This window comes from Protopterus annectens, chromosome 1.part1 (genome assembly GCF_019279795.1).
Source record: "Protopterus annectens isolate FY-2018-M chromosome 1.part1, PAN1.0, whole genome shotgun sequence".
NCBI lineage: Eukaryota > Metazoa > Chordata > Ceratodontiformes > Protopteridae > Protopterus > Protopterus annectens.
The window spans coordinates 523,770,870-523,789,073 of NC_056726.1; the positions used below are offsets into that span (position 1 = coordinate 523,770,870).

At 39.4% G+C, this 18,204-nt stretch overlaps 1 protein-coding gene across 2 annotated transcripts in view; it reads left to right on the top strand.

Moving 5' to 3' along the window:
- PEX7 (peroxisomal biogenesis factor 7) overlaps positions 1–18,204 on the top strand; it is a 1,759,991-nt gene that overhangs the window by 313,438 nt on the left and 1,428,349 nt on the right. For both annotated transcript variants that reach the window (XM_044076447.1, XM_044076438.1), the window contains exon 5: positions 14,730–14,838. In XM_044076447.1, coding sequence (XP_043932382.1) covers positions 14,730–14,838 — 109 coding nt within the window. The remainder of the gene's footprint in view (positions 1–14,729; positions 14,839–18,204) is intronic.

The following is an 18,204-nucleotide window of genomic DNA, read 5'->3' on the forward strand; positions in this document are numbered from 1 at the left end:
TTATTTCGTGCTTATTTATTGTTAAAAAACTGTTTGTAAAATTAATAACGATAACAACATATCTCTGATGAATCCCTCCTGAGGGCTGCAGCAGTAACTTTACCTTTCAGAATATGTACAAACTGACCTGTCAAATGCTTGTAAATTACATCGTAATAAAAGCCATAACTTTGTAAAGCCTGTGTTTTTTGTCGGGATCCAAATAATGCAAAGCTTCTCCTGTTTGTTCTACAAGTGAGGATAAAAAAAAAAGAGAGCTGCTGATCTTTGGGTGATGTCATCAGAAAACTTTAGAAATAAAGGAAGGACTAGAAAGGAAAATCAAGATGCACTTTGGACATCAGTGCTGGGTGTAGCTAAGGCAGTCTTTTGACATATTTCATAGTAGTAAATAAAAATGTTTTCCAGGAATGAACTTTAAAAGGAACATCATACAGTGCTTCAAAAAGAGCATTGAACAGATCTAAATAGATTTCAAATCCCATTTCAGAATTAAAGGTCATAAGAAGTCTGTTGTGAAGAATTCTCTTTGGGATCAGCTTAATAGTGGTAATGGAAAATAACACTGAATTCTTTGGAAGACACGTTGAGAATATAGACGATTGCATCCTAATGGAAGAGCAAGATAATCAAAGACTGCTGTGATGAAAAAGGTAATCCATTGTCATAGTCAAAACCAACCTGAGCTGTGCCACACTTTTGGATTTATTCAAGTATCCAAACCTTTCCCTTTAGCTGCATAAGACTTAGGCTTCTTAATATGCCTTTACTAGATCTTTTTCCGTCAGAGGGTTGGAGGAAAAGTGTACAAAAGTCATTTTCCTGAGTTTTACCAAGGAGCATCCATATCTTTTATGAGGAACTGTGGAAGTTGAGCTTGAATTGGGAAGGCAAACATGTCCATCCTAGGAATGGATTGGCAGTGACAAATTAGAGAATACTCTTATCACAAAATGTTTTAGATGTAAAGCTGAAAAAAGTCAACTTTCAAAAGCAATAATTGTTTATTTAGAAGTGAATCCCCCCTTGACTTTCTTCTGATTCTACATAAACTCACTCCTAGTAAACACAGCCTTTGGAGGTAAGGGAAAACTTCACTACCTCAATTTCAGCTCAGTACATCTACAGTTTATCAATGTAATGACTTTGAGTAAACTCACAGTACTGTTTGCTTCTCTGTGTCACAAGACTTGCTATAATACTGAGCTCCTTTAGCAACTCTCCACTTTTTCATAAATTCTCTGAAAACGTCTTGGTGAAGTTGCCACATGTCCATATGAGACTGTCTGAAAATACATTTTGGTTTCTTTCTAATTCCACCTTCTTACTAATCTTTAAACACAAGGAGAACCTCCATGTACTTCTTGTTGACCTGCACATCTAGGAAGAATGAACTCCTCCATACTTGTTTATGTGCCATGTTCCAGGAGCATTATCTTTGCTCATATAACACCCCCCCCCACACACACACACACACACACATAGTCCATTCTGAAATGCTTTGATGGATAATTCCATTGCTGTAATCTTCTTTAGAATGAGGTGCAGAACATGGAGAGAAGGAGGCCACTGTCCCTGTATAATCAGGTTGCATGCATTCACCCCATGTCCTGTGTTTGTCTGATAAAAAAAGATAGATACTGGAAGTAAATGGTTTTATTACATTGATGCTTTCGTGTTTCACTGTTGCAGTCATTACATTTGGGTAATCTGCTGGCAGGTTGCCCTCAGTCGGCCTGAATTCCAAAGTCTTGGGTCTGCGTCGGTTGCTGTCTTCTCTTCCATGATGTCAGGGGTATAAAACATGCAACCGACGCAATTTTCTTCAGTCTTTCTTGCCGCGCAGTGCCCGAAGCAAAAGTATTTCTCAAGTGCCGGTCGGCCGACTACTGAAATATTCGAGTTTGAGTTTCAGAACCGAAGTCTTCACTAAAGCTAAGTGCCCCATTGGGGAAACTCTTTTCTTGCTTTTTACTGATGTCAGAAAAAGTTAATAATTGTATTACTTGTGGGAAGCAAATACCTCATAAGGATTTCCATTTACACTGTATTCCTTGCCTAGGCCCTGATCACAACGTGCCTGGCTGTTGGTTTTATGCTAGATTTGACCAACGCACTGTTAAGCGTCGGTATATTTTTGCATCAAAGTATTTTGGAAACAGATTTAACTACCCAGAAATGTCGTCGGATAGCAATACGACTACCGGAGTACATAAAAAACGCAAAGAAAAGGACAGAGAAAGGCAGTCGAGATCCAAAACCGACGATGAAGTTTCTCCTAAGCCAGTCGCCGGTACTCAGTGAGGCATTTTCGCAGCCCCTGATACCCGCTACCTTCGAGTCGCAGGCCTCTACCGACACCCATATGGAGTCCGGCATGCTGCAAGATACTCAAGGTATTGGACCGACGGATGTATCTCCCTCGGATGGGTCCGGAGCCGCTGAGCAGGCACTGGCTTCTGAGGGTGTATTCAGACCTCACCATTTATATATCAAACCGACAACAGCTGCAAAACCAAAGGCAAAGACAACTTCTAAAACTAAAAAAACAACACCTGAGCCATGTGCACAGGCCTCTATGCCTAAAAAACAGATGATCAAAATGGCTGAAGACCTTATTACCTTGATCAGGGGTACCCATCCCCCTCCAGATAAGAGGCCTAGGCAAGACACTGACTATGAATCTTTAGATCAGGTTTCTATTTCTTCTGATTCCCCTTCTGATCAGGAATTATTTATACCTCCCTTTGAGGATTTTGATGCTGTGGAGTCTATTCCATCTGCATCTCCTCCAGAGGATTATTCATTTGGAGAAACCTTGCATACTTTGTGGGAGCATTTTCACTGGGAGAGTCAAGACTTCTCAGAATCAAAGTAGAGGCTCAGGGATTTCCTTCTTCTCCCTCAGCACAAGCCTTTAGCCATTCCCCCTGTTTTAGACATTGTGGATGATGTGTTTTCGGATTCAAGCTTGACCCCTGACTCCTTACCTCCGGCTCCCAGTAAGCCTGACAGATATTACAGGGTCCCTGACTCACATAAATTTTTATTTAGAAACCCTGCTGCTGACCCTGAAATTATTTCACAGGGTCCAAACGGAGTTAAGGCCTCAACAGCAAAAAAACGTACCCCCTCTGACAGAGATTCAAGGGCAGTAGACAGATGGGGAAAAAAGGTTTATACATCTGCAACCTTGGCAGTCAGGGCCTTAAACTGTCAATTTCACATGCTTAAGTACCAACAACATGTTATGGGATTGCTGAAACAGAAAATGATGTTGATTTCAGAATGTGCAGAAAATAAAGAATTGCAGGAATTATTGCATGCAGCTGAACAGGTTGGAAAGCATACTTTGCAATGTGGTTTTGATTCCTTAGAGGCCTCCTGCAGGGCCGCAGTTACTGGATCTGTGATTAGGAGGCATGCCTGGTTAAAGGAACAAAATTTACCCGATCATGTTAAAGCAAAATTGCTAGATGCACCTTTACAGCATGATTCTTCGTTTGGTATTAAGGCAGAAGAGGTTTTAAAGAAAATGGAAGACAAAGCTAAGTGTATGCAAACTGTTAAAGACTTCCTACAAGTGCAGCTACCAAGATTCAGTAGACACTGGCCTACAAAACATTGGTCCTTTCCTGTGTTAGACAGAGCTCAGAGGGGCAAATCCAGACTCCCAAAGGGCTCCAGATACCAGGCACAAGATTCATACAGGTCAAAGCAATGGGGCGCATCTACCTTCAAATCAGGGGGAGATAAAGAGCAAACCTACAGAAAACAGTCCCAATGACTTCCCTCTGCCTACACCAAGCACTTATCTTTTGACAGCACCCTTAGGGGGAAAACTAGCACTTTTTGCTCAAAATTGGCAGTTAATAACCCAGGACAAGTGGGTACTAAACATAGTATCACATGGATACAGATTCCATTTCCACACTCTGCCAATGGCAAACGGTTGGCCAGATCTCCCCAAAAATCAATGGGCAGAGGCACAGAAGCAGGTTACGTCCCTCATGGATATGGAGGCCATTCAAAAGGTGAAGACCAAACAAGAACAAATAAAATCCAAAAACCAGGGTTGAGGCAACAAAACAGAACTTCAAAAAATAGCGTGTACCAATTTATTATCCGCTTTCGTCAAAAGACTTTATCAGAATGATGTAAAAACATGAATCACAGGTTTAAATGCTTAAAAACAAATCACATGTGCAATTAATCAATTAAAAAATGTATGTAGATTAAATCTACTACCTTAAAGAAACAAATTTAATTTTCAAACAATGTGAAGACAAACTGTGTCATTATCTTTGTTCATCTTAAGTTTACGGTACTTTAAAAAACATTTTACATTAACTGCTTCATTGAGACTAGGGGGACAGTCAGATTTTAATTTAATTTGCCAATAAGTCTCTCTTTGTAACAAGTAGTTCTTGAAATCCCCATCCCCCATGTCTTTGTGACAGACCTCAAGAACAGAAAACAAAAATTTATTAAAAGACTGGCAAACAGTAGAATGTTTAAATAGGGCATTAGTTTCATCTCTAGTTTTTATACAGTACAAATGTTCCCTAATACGTGTTTTTAACTGTCTAGTGGTCATTCCAGTGTAAAATGCGGTGCATGAAGAACATAAGGCAATGTAATTGACACCTGAAGTGCAACAGTTAACATAGCCAGGAACTGACAAGGTCCTTTCAAATGAAGCAACCGAAATGTAAGGCCCTAAAGAAATGAACCTGCACATGTTGCACTGATGGCAACAGTGCATACCCTTCTTGTCAGTTAAAACACTACAAGAGCCACTACTATGGTTTTCCAGAATCCTTTTCAAATTAAAATTATTTCTCTGGACAAATAAAGGCTTGTCCCCTAAAATGTCATAAATATCAGAGTTCCCTTTAATAACTCTCCAATTCCTTGCCATAATGCGTTGAATGCGTTGGCAATCAGAGTTCATTTCTAGGGAGCAGATCAAATTCACGTTTAGTTGTTTACTATTGACCTTATTGACATGGGGATTAATGTTGTCCAAACTCAGGTTCAGTAAAGGTGGATACTGAACCACCCGTTTACTAAAAATGTCAGCTCCTGTTTGAGTTAATAATGATTTATCATAACCCCTATCTAAAAATAAAGAAATGATAAAATCAAATTCATGAAACAAGTCAAATTTCTTTCGAAGTCATGCGGCTAGCCCTAATGAACTGCCCCCTAGGAATATTGGCAATTACATGTTTAGGATGTCCGCTCCTATGGTGCAAATACCCGTTGTTAAACGTCTTTTTCCCGTAAATGCAACTGTGTAATCTCCCTTCTTTGAAGTCCCATCTTAGGGAAACATCCAAAAAGTTGGCATTTAACCCACTGCTACCAATAACAAATTTCAAATAATTTGAAAGGGAATTAATGTCAGAAATAAAAGTCTCCACCTTTGACTTGTCACCTTCAATAATAAAAAACAAATCGTCAACGAAACGACAATAAAAAGAAATATTGTATTTACTTGTCAGGAAAGGAAAAAATTGGCGCTCCCACCATAACATAACTAAATTAGCGTAGGCAGGGGCTGCTGAAGACCCCATAGCAACACCTCTTTTTTGTCTATAATAGACTTGTTCAAAAAGAAAAAAATTGTTGTCCAAAATAATCTCTAAAAACCTACAAATAAGGGGAAATTGCATTATTGGTGAAACCTGAATGGTGAATGGTCAAAAAACTTCGAACTGCTTCGACCCCCTCATCATGCGGAATACAAGTGTACAATGAAACTACATCGATGGTGAACATGATGTGTTTGCAGGGGTCGAAACCTTGTGTTAAAGCAAAGGTGTTAATATTGCTTAAAAAATGCCAAGAATCACTGATATATGAAGGTTCGTTGGCTATGATAGGTCCCAAAAGAGCGTCAATGAACAAAGCCAACCTCTCAGTGATTGAGTGATGGGAGGACACAATGGGGCTGAACGGTGGATTACTAACTGACTTGTGAGTTTTGGGTATCCCAAAAATAACCCCTATTCTGGGTTCTTCTACAACACAAAACTCATACAAGTCATGACTAATTTCACCACTCATAAGAGCTTCATACAAGTGCGAATGTATTAAACGTTGGCACCGATGGATGTCAAAAAGAGAAACAATTTCATACTCGTCCCTATTGTTAAGTATGTCCATTATTCCTTTAACATAAAGGTCCCTTTCCATAATAACTATGTTACTACCCTTGTCACTTTTCATAAACCTACATTTGTTAGCCATAGATTGTAAGTTCTTAAGAGCTTTCCTTTCAACGGTAGATAAATTATTGTAATAATTAGGTCTGTTGTTTAACATAAAATCCACATCTTGAATGCAAGTCTCTTTAAAAACCCTAATGGTGTGCTGTAACCTAGGACAGTAAATTGAAGGTTTAATAAAAACTTGGTTAGAAACAGATACGTTATGCAATAAATAATGCAGATTCAACTTTCTAGTGTATTGCTTAATGTCAATAACTGTCCTAACATAATTAGCTCTAGAATGTGGAACAAAATTAAGATCAAGTTTTAAAACATTAATCTCGTCATTAGAAAAAACATGTTCAGTCAAATTAATAATACTGAAATTGTCAGATAAAGGTTCTAGGTCTCTTCCCCCGATGATTGAGAACCATGGAGGCCATTCAACCAGTACCAGAACAGGAAAAAGGACACGGTTTTTACTCACAACTGTTCTTGGTACCCACAAAGGACAGGGCCTGGCGGCCAATACTGGATTTATCAATTTTGAACACATACCTGAACATTCCAAAATTCAAAATGCTGACTTTGCAGTAGCTTCTGCCCATGCTGGGCAAGAATGCTTGGCTGGTGACATTAGACCTAAAAGAAACATACCTGCATGTCCCAATCAGACAATCGTGCATAAGATACCTCAGATTCAAGGCTGGCTTAATGCATTACCAATTCTCTGCACTGCCCTTTGGCTTATCTACTGCGCCCAGGGTCTTTACAAAGTGCCTGGCACCAGTAATTGCATTTTGCAGACAAAGAAGTATACAAATATATCCTTACTTGGACGACTGTCTCATTCAAGCAGAGAACAAGGACACTCTTCTTCGACACCTGGCGTTTGTGAAAAGGCTTCTAACATGCCTAGGGTACACTATAAACAAAAAGAAATCACAACTGGTACCCTCTCAAAAGATAACATTCCTGGGTGCAAGCTTGAATACAGCTGCCCAGATGGCTTACCTTATGCCAGACAAACAAAGGCAACTGACTACTTACTTCAAACTGATGGCAACAAAAACCCATTCTTCTGCAAGACAAATTCTGCAGGTTCTGGGCTTCATGGCATCCTGCATCCTACTAATTCCATATGCAAGACTGCATATGAGGAAACTTCAATGGTACCTAAAAAGTTTATGGAATCAACATTCACACAGTCTGGAAACAATGATTCCTCTCATTCCCTGCCTGCAACAGGAGTTACTATGGTGGGCAAAGGCCTGTTACCAAAACATGGGATGGCCCTTCACTCTACCCCTTGCCAGTCAAACCTTAACAACAGACACATCAGATTATGCCTGGGGGGCCCACATGGCAGGAAGATGCATTCAGGGCATATGGGCACCAAAACAAATGCATCTACATATCAACCAGAAAGAGATGGTAGCTGTTCAAAATGCCCTAACAGCCTTCAAGGACTTACTTCATCCAGAACAACTACTGATAAAGACGGACAACACCACAGTCATGTGTTATATAAACAAGCAAGGGGGCACACACTCTTACTCCCTTTGCAGATTAGCCATGGCACTGTCGGACACAGCTTTGACCTACCAAATACATCTTCAAGCTCAATTCCTGCCAGGAAAACAGAACACTCTGGCAGATGATTTAAGCAGAAACCTTATGGATCCTCACAAGTGGAAACTAAATCCACAAGTCTTCAGCAGGATAACAGAGAAATGGGGGAGCTAAGACATAGATCTATTTGCCTCTCCTCAAAATTATCAACTGAAAAGATTCTGCACAAGGACTTAGCACAGACAAGCATAGAAAGTGGACGCCCTAGCCTTCAGTTGGAAAAAACTATCAGTTTACGCCTTTCCTCCTCTACCTCTTCTGCCGTAGGTCCTCCTAAAAGTCAGACAAGAGAAGCCAAAGATGATATTAATTGCCCCGGACTGGCCCCGCCAATACTGGTACCCAATCCTAAGGAACTTGTCTCAATACCCAGCTTGGACCTTGCCTCAAACACCACAACTGCTGTCCCAGCAAAACAATCAGATCCTGCACAATCAACTACAGACTCTAAACTTGGCAGCATGGCTAATCAGGTAATCATACAAGCAACACCTCTCAGTAAAGCTGGTGATGGATGTCATTTTGAAAGCCAGAAGGCCTAGTACTAGAAAATCTTATGCTGACAAATGGAAGAGATTCTGTGCTTGGAATCAAGCACAAGGAACTGATACAGCAGAACCAAATATTCCTCAGATATTACAGTACTTAACTGGGATGCTTGACAAAGGCCTATATTTCTCATCAATCAAAATCCATGCCTCTGCCATTTTGGCTCATTACAACACAGTGCCTCCAATCTTTTCTCATCCTTTACTAAAGCAGTATCTTAGAGGAGCCAAAAATTTAAGGCCCCCTAGAAGATCACCATTGCCTGCATGGGACCTCAAATATGTGTTGGAAAAACTCATCCTGCCTCCATTTGAACCAGCTGCTAACGCTGATTTAAAGTTCTTATCATGGAAGACAGCTCTGCTACTAGCAATTACTTCAGCAAGAAGAGTTTCAGAGCTACAGACCCTCATGGCTGTAGAGCCTTTTATTATATTTTACCCAGACAGGGTGTCTCTGAGGACAAATCCTACTTTTATGCCTAAGATGGTTTCCAGTGTGCCTCTTAACCAAACAATTCATCTGCCAACTTTTTATCCAAATCCACAGAACAAAGGGGAGAGAATTCTGCATTCCTTGGACGTTCACAGACAGCTAAGATTCTACTTGAGCAGGACTAAAGCTGTAAGAAAAACTGAGCAGTTACTGGTGTCATATGCTTCAGGATCAGAAGGAAAGGCTATTTCAAAGCAGACCATTTCAAAATGGATAAGCCACTGCACCTGTTTCTGCTACTTACACCATGGTAAACCTGTGCCCATGGGCATTAGGTTTCATTCCCCAAGAGCTGCAGCTACTTCAGCAGGCTTTCTCAGAGGAGTACCAACCAAAGACATTCTAGAGGCTGCTACTTGGAGTTCTGTTCACACCTTTACACAGCATTACCATTTGCCTCTACTCTATGTCCAGGGCAGGCTTTGCCACTGCAGTGCTGCAGGGCCTTATAGCCGCATCTAATGCTGTTTAGCTCCAGCCTCCCAACCATAGCTTTGAGATTCTACCCAAATGTAATGACTGCAACAGTGAAACACGAAGAACATAGTACAGTTGTGTACACTTACCATAAATGTAGATGTTCGAGTGTATTCACTGTTGCAGTCCAGGTTACCCTCCTGCCACCCCCCTGTCATTCTGAAGTTTATCTTTCCTTCACTATCTTCTACAACCTATGTGGTGTATTTGCTTGTAGATGAAGGTAAAGTTTATATTGATGCATGTATTGCTCTCTCTCTCTCTCTATATATATATATATATATATATATATAATATTGCTACCTTTTACCTTTTGGGGGGCACCTGACATCGGAGCAAGAAAAATTAAAGAAAATGGCATCGGCTGCACGTTTTATACCCCTGACGACCTGATGTCATGGAAGAGAAGACAGTAACCGACGCAGGACCCAAGACTTTGGAATTCAGGACCTGCCAGCAAATTACCCAAATGTAATGACTGCAACAGTGAATACACTCGAACATCTACATTTATGGTAAGTGTACACAACTGTACTATTTGCATACTTGACACCAACCAAGAGAGTTTCTGCATTAATGATAGAAATGAAATAAAGAATGTTACCAAAGAAATTGTGACCTGTGGCCTGCGCCTGAGGATTTCCTAGGGAATACCAAAGTTTTCTTATACAGTACCTGTCATTTTAAACCATTACAATACTGATGGATATGTGACCCTGAATTCGAGAGAGAGACTGAGACTGTACCATAAATCTTCTGGATGAGGAAGGTTGCCCAGAACTACCTTTGCACATGGTGTTCACTAGCACTGTATGAGATCTGAGTTTTTGTTTGTCGATTGTTATTCCTAAGAATCCCGAAGGGTGATTACTAGTGTTCAGTTATTCTAAAGGTGGTGTTGAAACTGATTCTAAATCTGGCAGTTGTCTAGCTACATGTAAATGTGAATGCCTTGATTTATTAGTGCTGCTGTTGTGGCAGAAATGGAACATTTAGAAAATACTTTCAGAGCAAAACCAAGGTCGAAGTAGATCACAGAGAACAAGAAATGGTTCTTTCTCACCAGAAGCTTGGGAAATCTTTTAGATCTTAAATGGGTGCTTAACTTTAAGTTTTTTGATATGTGAAGTAGCTATATCAGCACAATGTGGAAAGAAAATGGAAAGTTTTGAGGATTACCTTGTATTTTTGGTCTTCTTAATGCTTGTTTAGAGAGCAAATGTTCAGCATTAGTCTGAGCTCTTTCCTTCCTGACCCACTTATGCAACATCTTAAATGCAGTGATTATCATTCAGAACCAGTAACATATTTATGGAATTAGTTAGGAAGACAGTGAGAACAGGATCTCTGTTTTGCACCCATTTTAGGACCATCACAAGTCTTAGATTTGTGAAAATCGTGCACCAGTTCAGAGTGAGTAAGACTGTTCTCTCTCCCACTTTCCTGACCATTTTGTCTCAGGGAAGAGATGCCACAAGGCTTAAGAAAATTGAGCCTCCACCTCCAGATGGTAACAGGAGATAGGAGAATCATTAAGTAGCAAATTTATTTGATGCAGGCAAAAAGGAAAGACAAAAATGAATTTTTGTTTTTCTTAAGGTCTGCTCCCATATCTAATGATAGTGTATGATCTGTCCTGTAAAATCTGTATGACTGATTGCTGTTGTCATTAAAGAATTTTGCTATTTAAGGGATTTTTTTTCAGAATGAGCAGGTATATCAGAACTGGCAAGTGAGACATACTTGTTAAAAATGTTTAGTTTTATCTTTTTAATCTAAATCATGGGTCAGGGAATGGAGATTCTTGACCAAAATAGGCTTGTGTAAGTAGGAAGAAACCTTATGTTATGCAGAAATGATTAAGCTAAAAAAATAACAAATGAAAAGCATGTTGTTGATCTTTTATTTATTTTTTTAATTCAGTAGGGAAACACTGGTTAAGCAGCATGACTCAGACGTCCTCATGGTAGGAATTACTTGTCTATCCAGCTAGTGTTTGCCGCTTGTGTCATACGCAGGGCTATGTGCTTGGGCTACTTTTTAGTCTATTCTCAGATATAAAAGTGAGAAATGGGCTATGAATAACTAAATGTCCTCATGATTGCAAACTGGTAACATAATTATTTCATTAAATGTTGCTGGAGTCATCTAAGGTGGTCCACAGTGTAATCTTGTAATATAATATGCAAGGTGCTTTAGTTATTTATTTGTTATATATTATGTAATAACAACCAATTGGTCAGACTGGTGCCATCATTAAGGATCCAGGTACAGTGGCTTTTGCAGTGAGTGTCTATATCATTAACCATTTTTATTTTTACTTTTCTGATTTGCTCCCTTATATCCAGGGTTGGAGTAACGGCGGGGCTAATGGAGCTACAGCTCCTGGCCCTGGTGCCTAAAATAGGCCCTGCTTCTGCCACTCACAGCTTTGCCTAGAAGCTCTGTTGCTGTCATGCCAGATAAATGGACCACTCATAACTTTCAGCTGCAAGCCTATGAGGCCCGTAATCCTTCACTGCATATATCAAAATATTTTAACCTTGGTATCTGTGTCAATAATCCTTTATCTGGACATTTAATCCATGTATATATGTAGTGAAGCCTAATGAACACTTGGATGCAATATACCTAACCCCCTTTATACACAATATTACAGATAATTTCTCCTTTCACATAATCTAATCTAGATTCCGTATAAAAATCAAACAAATTAACTCTGTGTTTTCTCTATTAACAAACAAAGCCCTGCAATATAATTCAGTATTCCTGTCAGTATATAATTTATTTAATAAACGTTCTTTCAAAATAAATTTGAAATGTTTTCCATAACCGAGTTATAACTTTTACCGTATATTCAATTTTTCCTGCCACTGTCGTGTCTCCCTTTTGAAATATCTGCACTTAAAATTCTGAGGGCCAGCACTTGCGCAAAAAAAAAAAAAAAAAAAAGGATTGAAAATGCTGGGAGAAGAGTGAATCCAAACATTGCTCTTCTCCTTTAAACTTATTTTTTGCATCCCTTCTCCCCAAACTTATATGTACTAATGCTGAGATTGCTGCACCATGGAGAAAAGGGAATACTCACAGGAAATTGCCGTCTGGGACTTAATATGTGTAAGTCTGTTTATTGGTCATTCATTCTCTCTGTTTTGGGACCCACTGTAGTGGGTCCTGACATTTCAAATGGATACTGAAAATACATTAAATACTTAGTATCATAACGCCTTAATGAATACAATATTTTCTTTTTATTAAAAAATTCAAATCAATGACAGTAGGAAGAATTGGGGGAGGCTCGGTTCACAACACGGAGTTATTTTAATAATGGTTTATGAAGGCTCTGAGACGTATTGCAGTAAGTGTGATATTATGAGATTAGAAGTAAAACTAAACAGGGATTGCAGAAATTAGCTTTAAGTCCTTTTTTAAACATATATGTGCTTCACCATTACTATAGTAAGTCTGCTCTCTGTGGAGTAGGGCCAGATTTGTGGTCTGTTTTATAACCAGACCTTCTCTGCCCTTTACATTCCATTGAGTATAGCTTAGATAGTGTAGTACAGTATTCTTTCTTAGCAGGAGGCAGTGCTGATTTCCATTTGCACATAATAGCTTTTGTAGCAGCCATTACCATAAAACCTAACATCTAATTTGCCATCTTGCTGTGGGATTGAGTAATGCCCAGACTGAGGACGATGAGGGCAGGGATAAGAGTTATTTGATGTTACCATGTGTGTTAACACACTTGAATAATTAATTCCCAGATTGTGGCTAATTTGTGGTATGACAAATATATGGTCCCTTAACTCTTTAACAGGCTGTACATATCCACCAGGTTACATTGGTATCTGAAAACACACAAATTCTCCTGGCTGCTGTCAGAAATACCATATAGAGACACTTCCAAGGAAAAAAGCCTTCATAATGTTGAGTAAGTAATTTGGCCTGGTTTGCTCAATGCACATTCTCTGTCCTTTTGCATTGGTAAGCTACCAAAAGGTACACAAAAGCCTTCCCTCTCTAGTTAACTTCTGACATATTAAAGTCTCCCTTTGCTTTGCTTTCACTGCTGTTTTAAGGATGACACCTGCTGGCTTTTATTTCATATTTCCTTTCTCATGAGGACTGGGGTGCTGTGCGTTACCCATAGGCAGTTTGTCTTGTAATTTCTAATCCCCACTGTGACCTTCGATGTTTTCTGTCTTTTTTTTTCATTTCTGTGTTCTGTTGCCTTGATATATTCCCTCATGTAGAGGGCTACACTCCCTTCCATTTTTTTCCTTTGATGTCCTTCCATTTCACTGTTGCAGTATTCATTACAATAAGAATCCCCTGCCAAGGGCAGCCCAACGTCCAGCCGGTATACCAAAGCATTTAGGTTTCTAAGGGTATGCCGTATATCATACATATGCTCCCTGCATACAGTGTAAGGTATGAAGGTGATGTCCGGACATATCATCCTCAGCACTTCTTTGATGCAAGTCTAAGCACCATCTTTGATCGTCAGTTTGAAAGCTCACTTTGTTTGCTGGTTCACCAAGCCGTATTTCAGATTAGTGCCCCATTGGGGGTTTTGCTCATATCTTTTACCTTTTGTTTTGTTGCTTGTGGGGTTCATGTCATCCAGAAAGGGTAAATGCCAGTATGGAAGACAGATTCCCCATGAAGATCATCTTGAGCTTTTATTTGTGAACCTTTACTATGCTTTTTTGATTGTTTGCTACAGTTATGTCAGTCATTAACATCTTAAGGTTGTGCCTTCAAGATGCCTTACTTATTTAAACCATTCAACTGTCCTCATTTTGGAACAACATTCCTGTTTTCAGACCTGATTTAGGAGGCCCTATTTTTGGAGGTATGTTCCTATTTTTAGGCTTGATTTACCCCTTATTATTATTTTCTGAATTCCCCTCATCACTTGTGATTTTTGAAGCTTTGTTGTACACAAAGAAACATACTACATGACCAACATACTAGTGGCATCAGTAATTTAAAGAAAGAGAACGCACATCTTACAACTCCCTTTTGCTAAAGGGAAAATAAATGGCCTTGTGTGGTAGAATTTTGCAATACAGTTCATTAAAGTTTGCAGATTTTACACTGACTCTGATAATGTGGTTATATTTACCAATCATTTTTGTCACTCTCTATTTTTTAAATGTGTTTCTGAGCAGTATCCTCTGTTCTTGCTATAAGAGGTAAGAGTAGCGTGCTATTTGGTATTCAAATGTTGTGCTAATTACATGTCCACATTTCTATCTGGATGTTCCTATTTTTCAAGAGCCATTGTTCTTTTTTTTCAATATCTGCAGGTTGAGAGATAAGTACTAACTCGTCTTCCTTTATTTTTTATTTTAGTGGGATCCATCTGTCGGCCAGTTAGTACGTACATTTCAAGGCCATGAAGGTGTCATTTATAGTACTGTGTGGTCCCCATTTATTCCAGACTGCTTTGCATCTACCTCAGGTAAGTAGATTTTGACCTGTTTTACTGTAGCCAGACCTGGGCTAGCTGGCGTTTTCTTCATTTATGCCACTAGATGGCAATGTGTTCCACAGATTTTGTATGTTTCCAGAAAATACATTCAGTATAGTATAAAAATGCAGAGAAATTTAATTTGCAAGGTTTTCTTGTACTTTGCATAATTTTAACTATATTGCTGTGTGAAATTGAAGTTCATTGAAGAAAGCTAAAATACATGCCGTTGATGATAGTTTTGTGATGATTGTCTCATTCTGATCAATAGTGTTTTTGCACTGTGCATCTTAAAACCTTTACTGAAAATTCTTTGCCTCTATAGTTTTTACATATTTTGTAGCCAACCTTTTTATTAAAACATTAGTTCTTCTGTGCTGCCACCACTGCTAACCAGAGACTTGGGTTCAGTGGAATCCATTGCTTTAGTATCTATAAGCCATGATTTTTGACATATCTTATTTAAATCTGTTTTATGTTCAGTTAAGACTGTTGAGAACAGAACTAAAGAACTAGAAATGGTAGCATGTGTTTTTAGCCTTTGGCTGATATGTGCTCCTGGTTAACAGAAATGAATAATTGTCCTCCCATTGGTTCACTTTAGGTTAATTGTAGACTGTGTTCTATGTACTTACTATTGGAAGAGAAAAAGGGATTTGTTGGAGGAGAATCCTGTGACGCTAACAGATGACTAGCTTCGCTGGTGTCTTTTACCTTCTGTGATTTTTGCAAGCAGTTGTATCTTATCGTAGACTGCTGCTTTGCTTACCTTACCCCAGGTGTCGTAGTGCAGCCAGCACTATTCCTTGATTTCAGGTGCAGCCCTCTCACTCTCTCAGTTCTGTTGTCTCCCCAACCTTTAAGTCAGATAAGCATATTCACCACAGTGCTACTTGCAGTTTAGGTATGTGCAGAACAGTGGTAGTGGTCATGATACAGAAGTACTTTGATCCTTCTGGTTTTGTTTCTTTAACTACTTGACTACGTGATTTAAATTAATTTAATAAAGCAGGACCCTACATTATTTACTTGAATTACCTGCCAAACAGCACTAAGAAACTCGTAGGATTAATGTTGTTGAATAGGGTATGAAGAAATGAAACAAAGCTTCTCAGGAACTAGTTGTAATGCCATACCTGAAAAATGGTCAGCAACTTGCTTTATAGATTTGAAAGTTGTTTTTGCCTACTGTGAAGAAGATGTAAATTAATTTCAAACTGCAGCTCTAAGATTCTAGAAAAACTCATTTATTGTCAATTCTGCTTTAGTTAAGTGCTGTTAATAATGAACAACTGTGGATAAAGGGACATTTTCTTAGACACATACAAATCCTTGAGTCACACTGTAACAGATATTCCTGTTACTAAGTGCAAAAATGTGATGCTGTACAATCAAATGTATGGTTTGTTTCACTAGTCCTGTTTAGTCATTCTCATAGTTTCCAGGCAGTCTTTTGTATCATATCTTAATATTGTTACTTTAGATGTATAGCATAAAGTTCAGTCTTTGATGTTCTTCATGTTTCACTGTTGCAGTCATCACATTTGGGTTATCTGCTTGCAGTAGCCCTCAGTTGGCCAGATTAACAAAGTCTTGGGTCCTGCGTCGGTTGCTGTCCCTTCTTTCATGACGTCAGGTCGTCAGGGGTATAAAACATGCAGCCGATGCCATTACATCAGTCTTTCTTGCTGTGCGGTGCCCGAAGCAGAAACAGTTTGCAAGTGCCAGTCAGCTAACTCCTGAAATTTTCGTTTTTGAGTTTCAGAACTGAAGTCTTAAACTAAAAGCTAAGTACCCCGTTGGGGAAACTTTTTCTTGCTCTAAACCAATGTCAGTAAAAGTAAATAATTGCATTACTTGTGGAAAGCAAATACCTCATAAAGATTTTCATTCATACTGTATTCCTTGCCTAGGCCCTGACCACGACGTACCTCGCTGTTGGTTTTGTGCCTTATTTAAACCATGAACTATCCATCATCGGTATATTTTCGCTTCTAAATATTTTGGTGCTCTGTTCAATTATCCTGATATGTCTTCGGTAAGCCATCCGACTACTGACATTCCAAAAAAAACGCAAAGATAAAGACAGAGACAGACCGCCTAGGTCCAAAGCTGCTGACAACGCTTCTCCTAAGCCAGTTGCCAGTTCGCTGGTACTCAGTGAGGTGCTTTTGCAGCCCCTGATACCCGCTACTTCAGATTTGCAGGCCTCTACTGAGACCCATTCGGAGTCTGGTATGCCTGTGCAGGCATCGGCTTCTGAGGGTGTATTCAGGCCTACTGACTTGCGTATTAAACCAATGCCATCTTCTTCTTCAAGGCCTAAAACTCATACCATGCCTAGAAAACTGACGCCCAGACAGCATGGTCAGGCCTCTGTGCCTAAAAAACAAATGATAAGAATGGCTGAAGACGTTATTATTTTAATCAGGGGAAGCCAGCCTTCCCCATTTAAGAGATCTAGGACTGAGTTTGCTTATATTTCTTCCGACCAGGATTCTGAATTTTCTGTTTCCTCTGATGATCAGGATTTACCCTTGTCTACCTATGAGGATTCTGATACAAAGGACTCTCTTCCCTCTGCTTCTCCCCAGAGGATTTCTCTTTTGGTGAAACCTTGCATACTCTCAGGGAGCATTTTCGTTGGAAAAGTCAGGATTTCTCTGATTCTAAAAAGAGGCTTAGGAATTTCTTACTACTGCCCCAGCACAGGCCTTTAGCTATACCTCCTGTACTAGACATTGTTGATGATGCCTTTTCGGAATCTAGCTTGGCCCCTGACTCTTTACCTTCTGCTCACAGAAAACCTGACAGATATTACAGGGTCCCTGACTCTCACAAGTTCCTTTTTAAAAATTCTACTGTGGATCCTGAGACCATTTCACAGGGACCCAAGGATATTAAAGCTACTACTGCCAAAAATCCTACCCCCTCTGATAGAGACTTCAGGGCACTAGATAGATGGGGTAAGAAGGTATACAGTTCTGCAGCTTTAGCCATTAGGGCCTGAAACTGCCAGTTTCATATGTTAAAGTATCAGCAGCATATTATTGGATTGCTTAAACAGAAAGTGATGTTGATTCCTGATTGTGCTGAAAATAAGGATTTACAGGATTTAATGCACTCAGCTGAACAAGTTGGAAAACATACTTTGCAATGTGGTTTTGATTCACTAGAGGCATCTTGCAGGGCTGCTGTAACTGGGTCTGTACTTAGAAGGCATGCTTGGCTTAAGGAGCAATCCTTGCCAGATCATGTTAAAGCAAAATTACTGGGTGCTCCCTTAAACCAGGACTGCCTGCTTGGCAACAAGGCAGAAGAAGTTCTTAAAAAGATGGAGGAAAAAGCAACATCTAT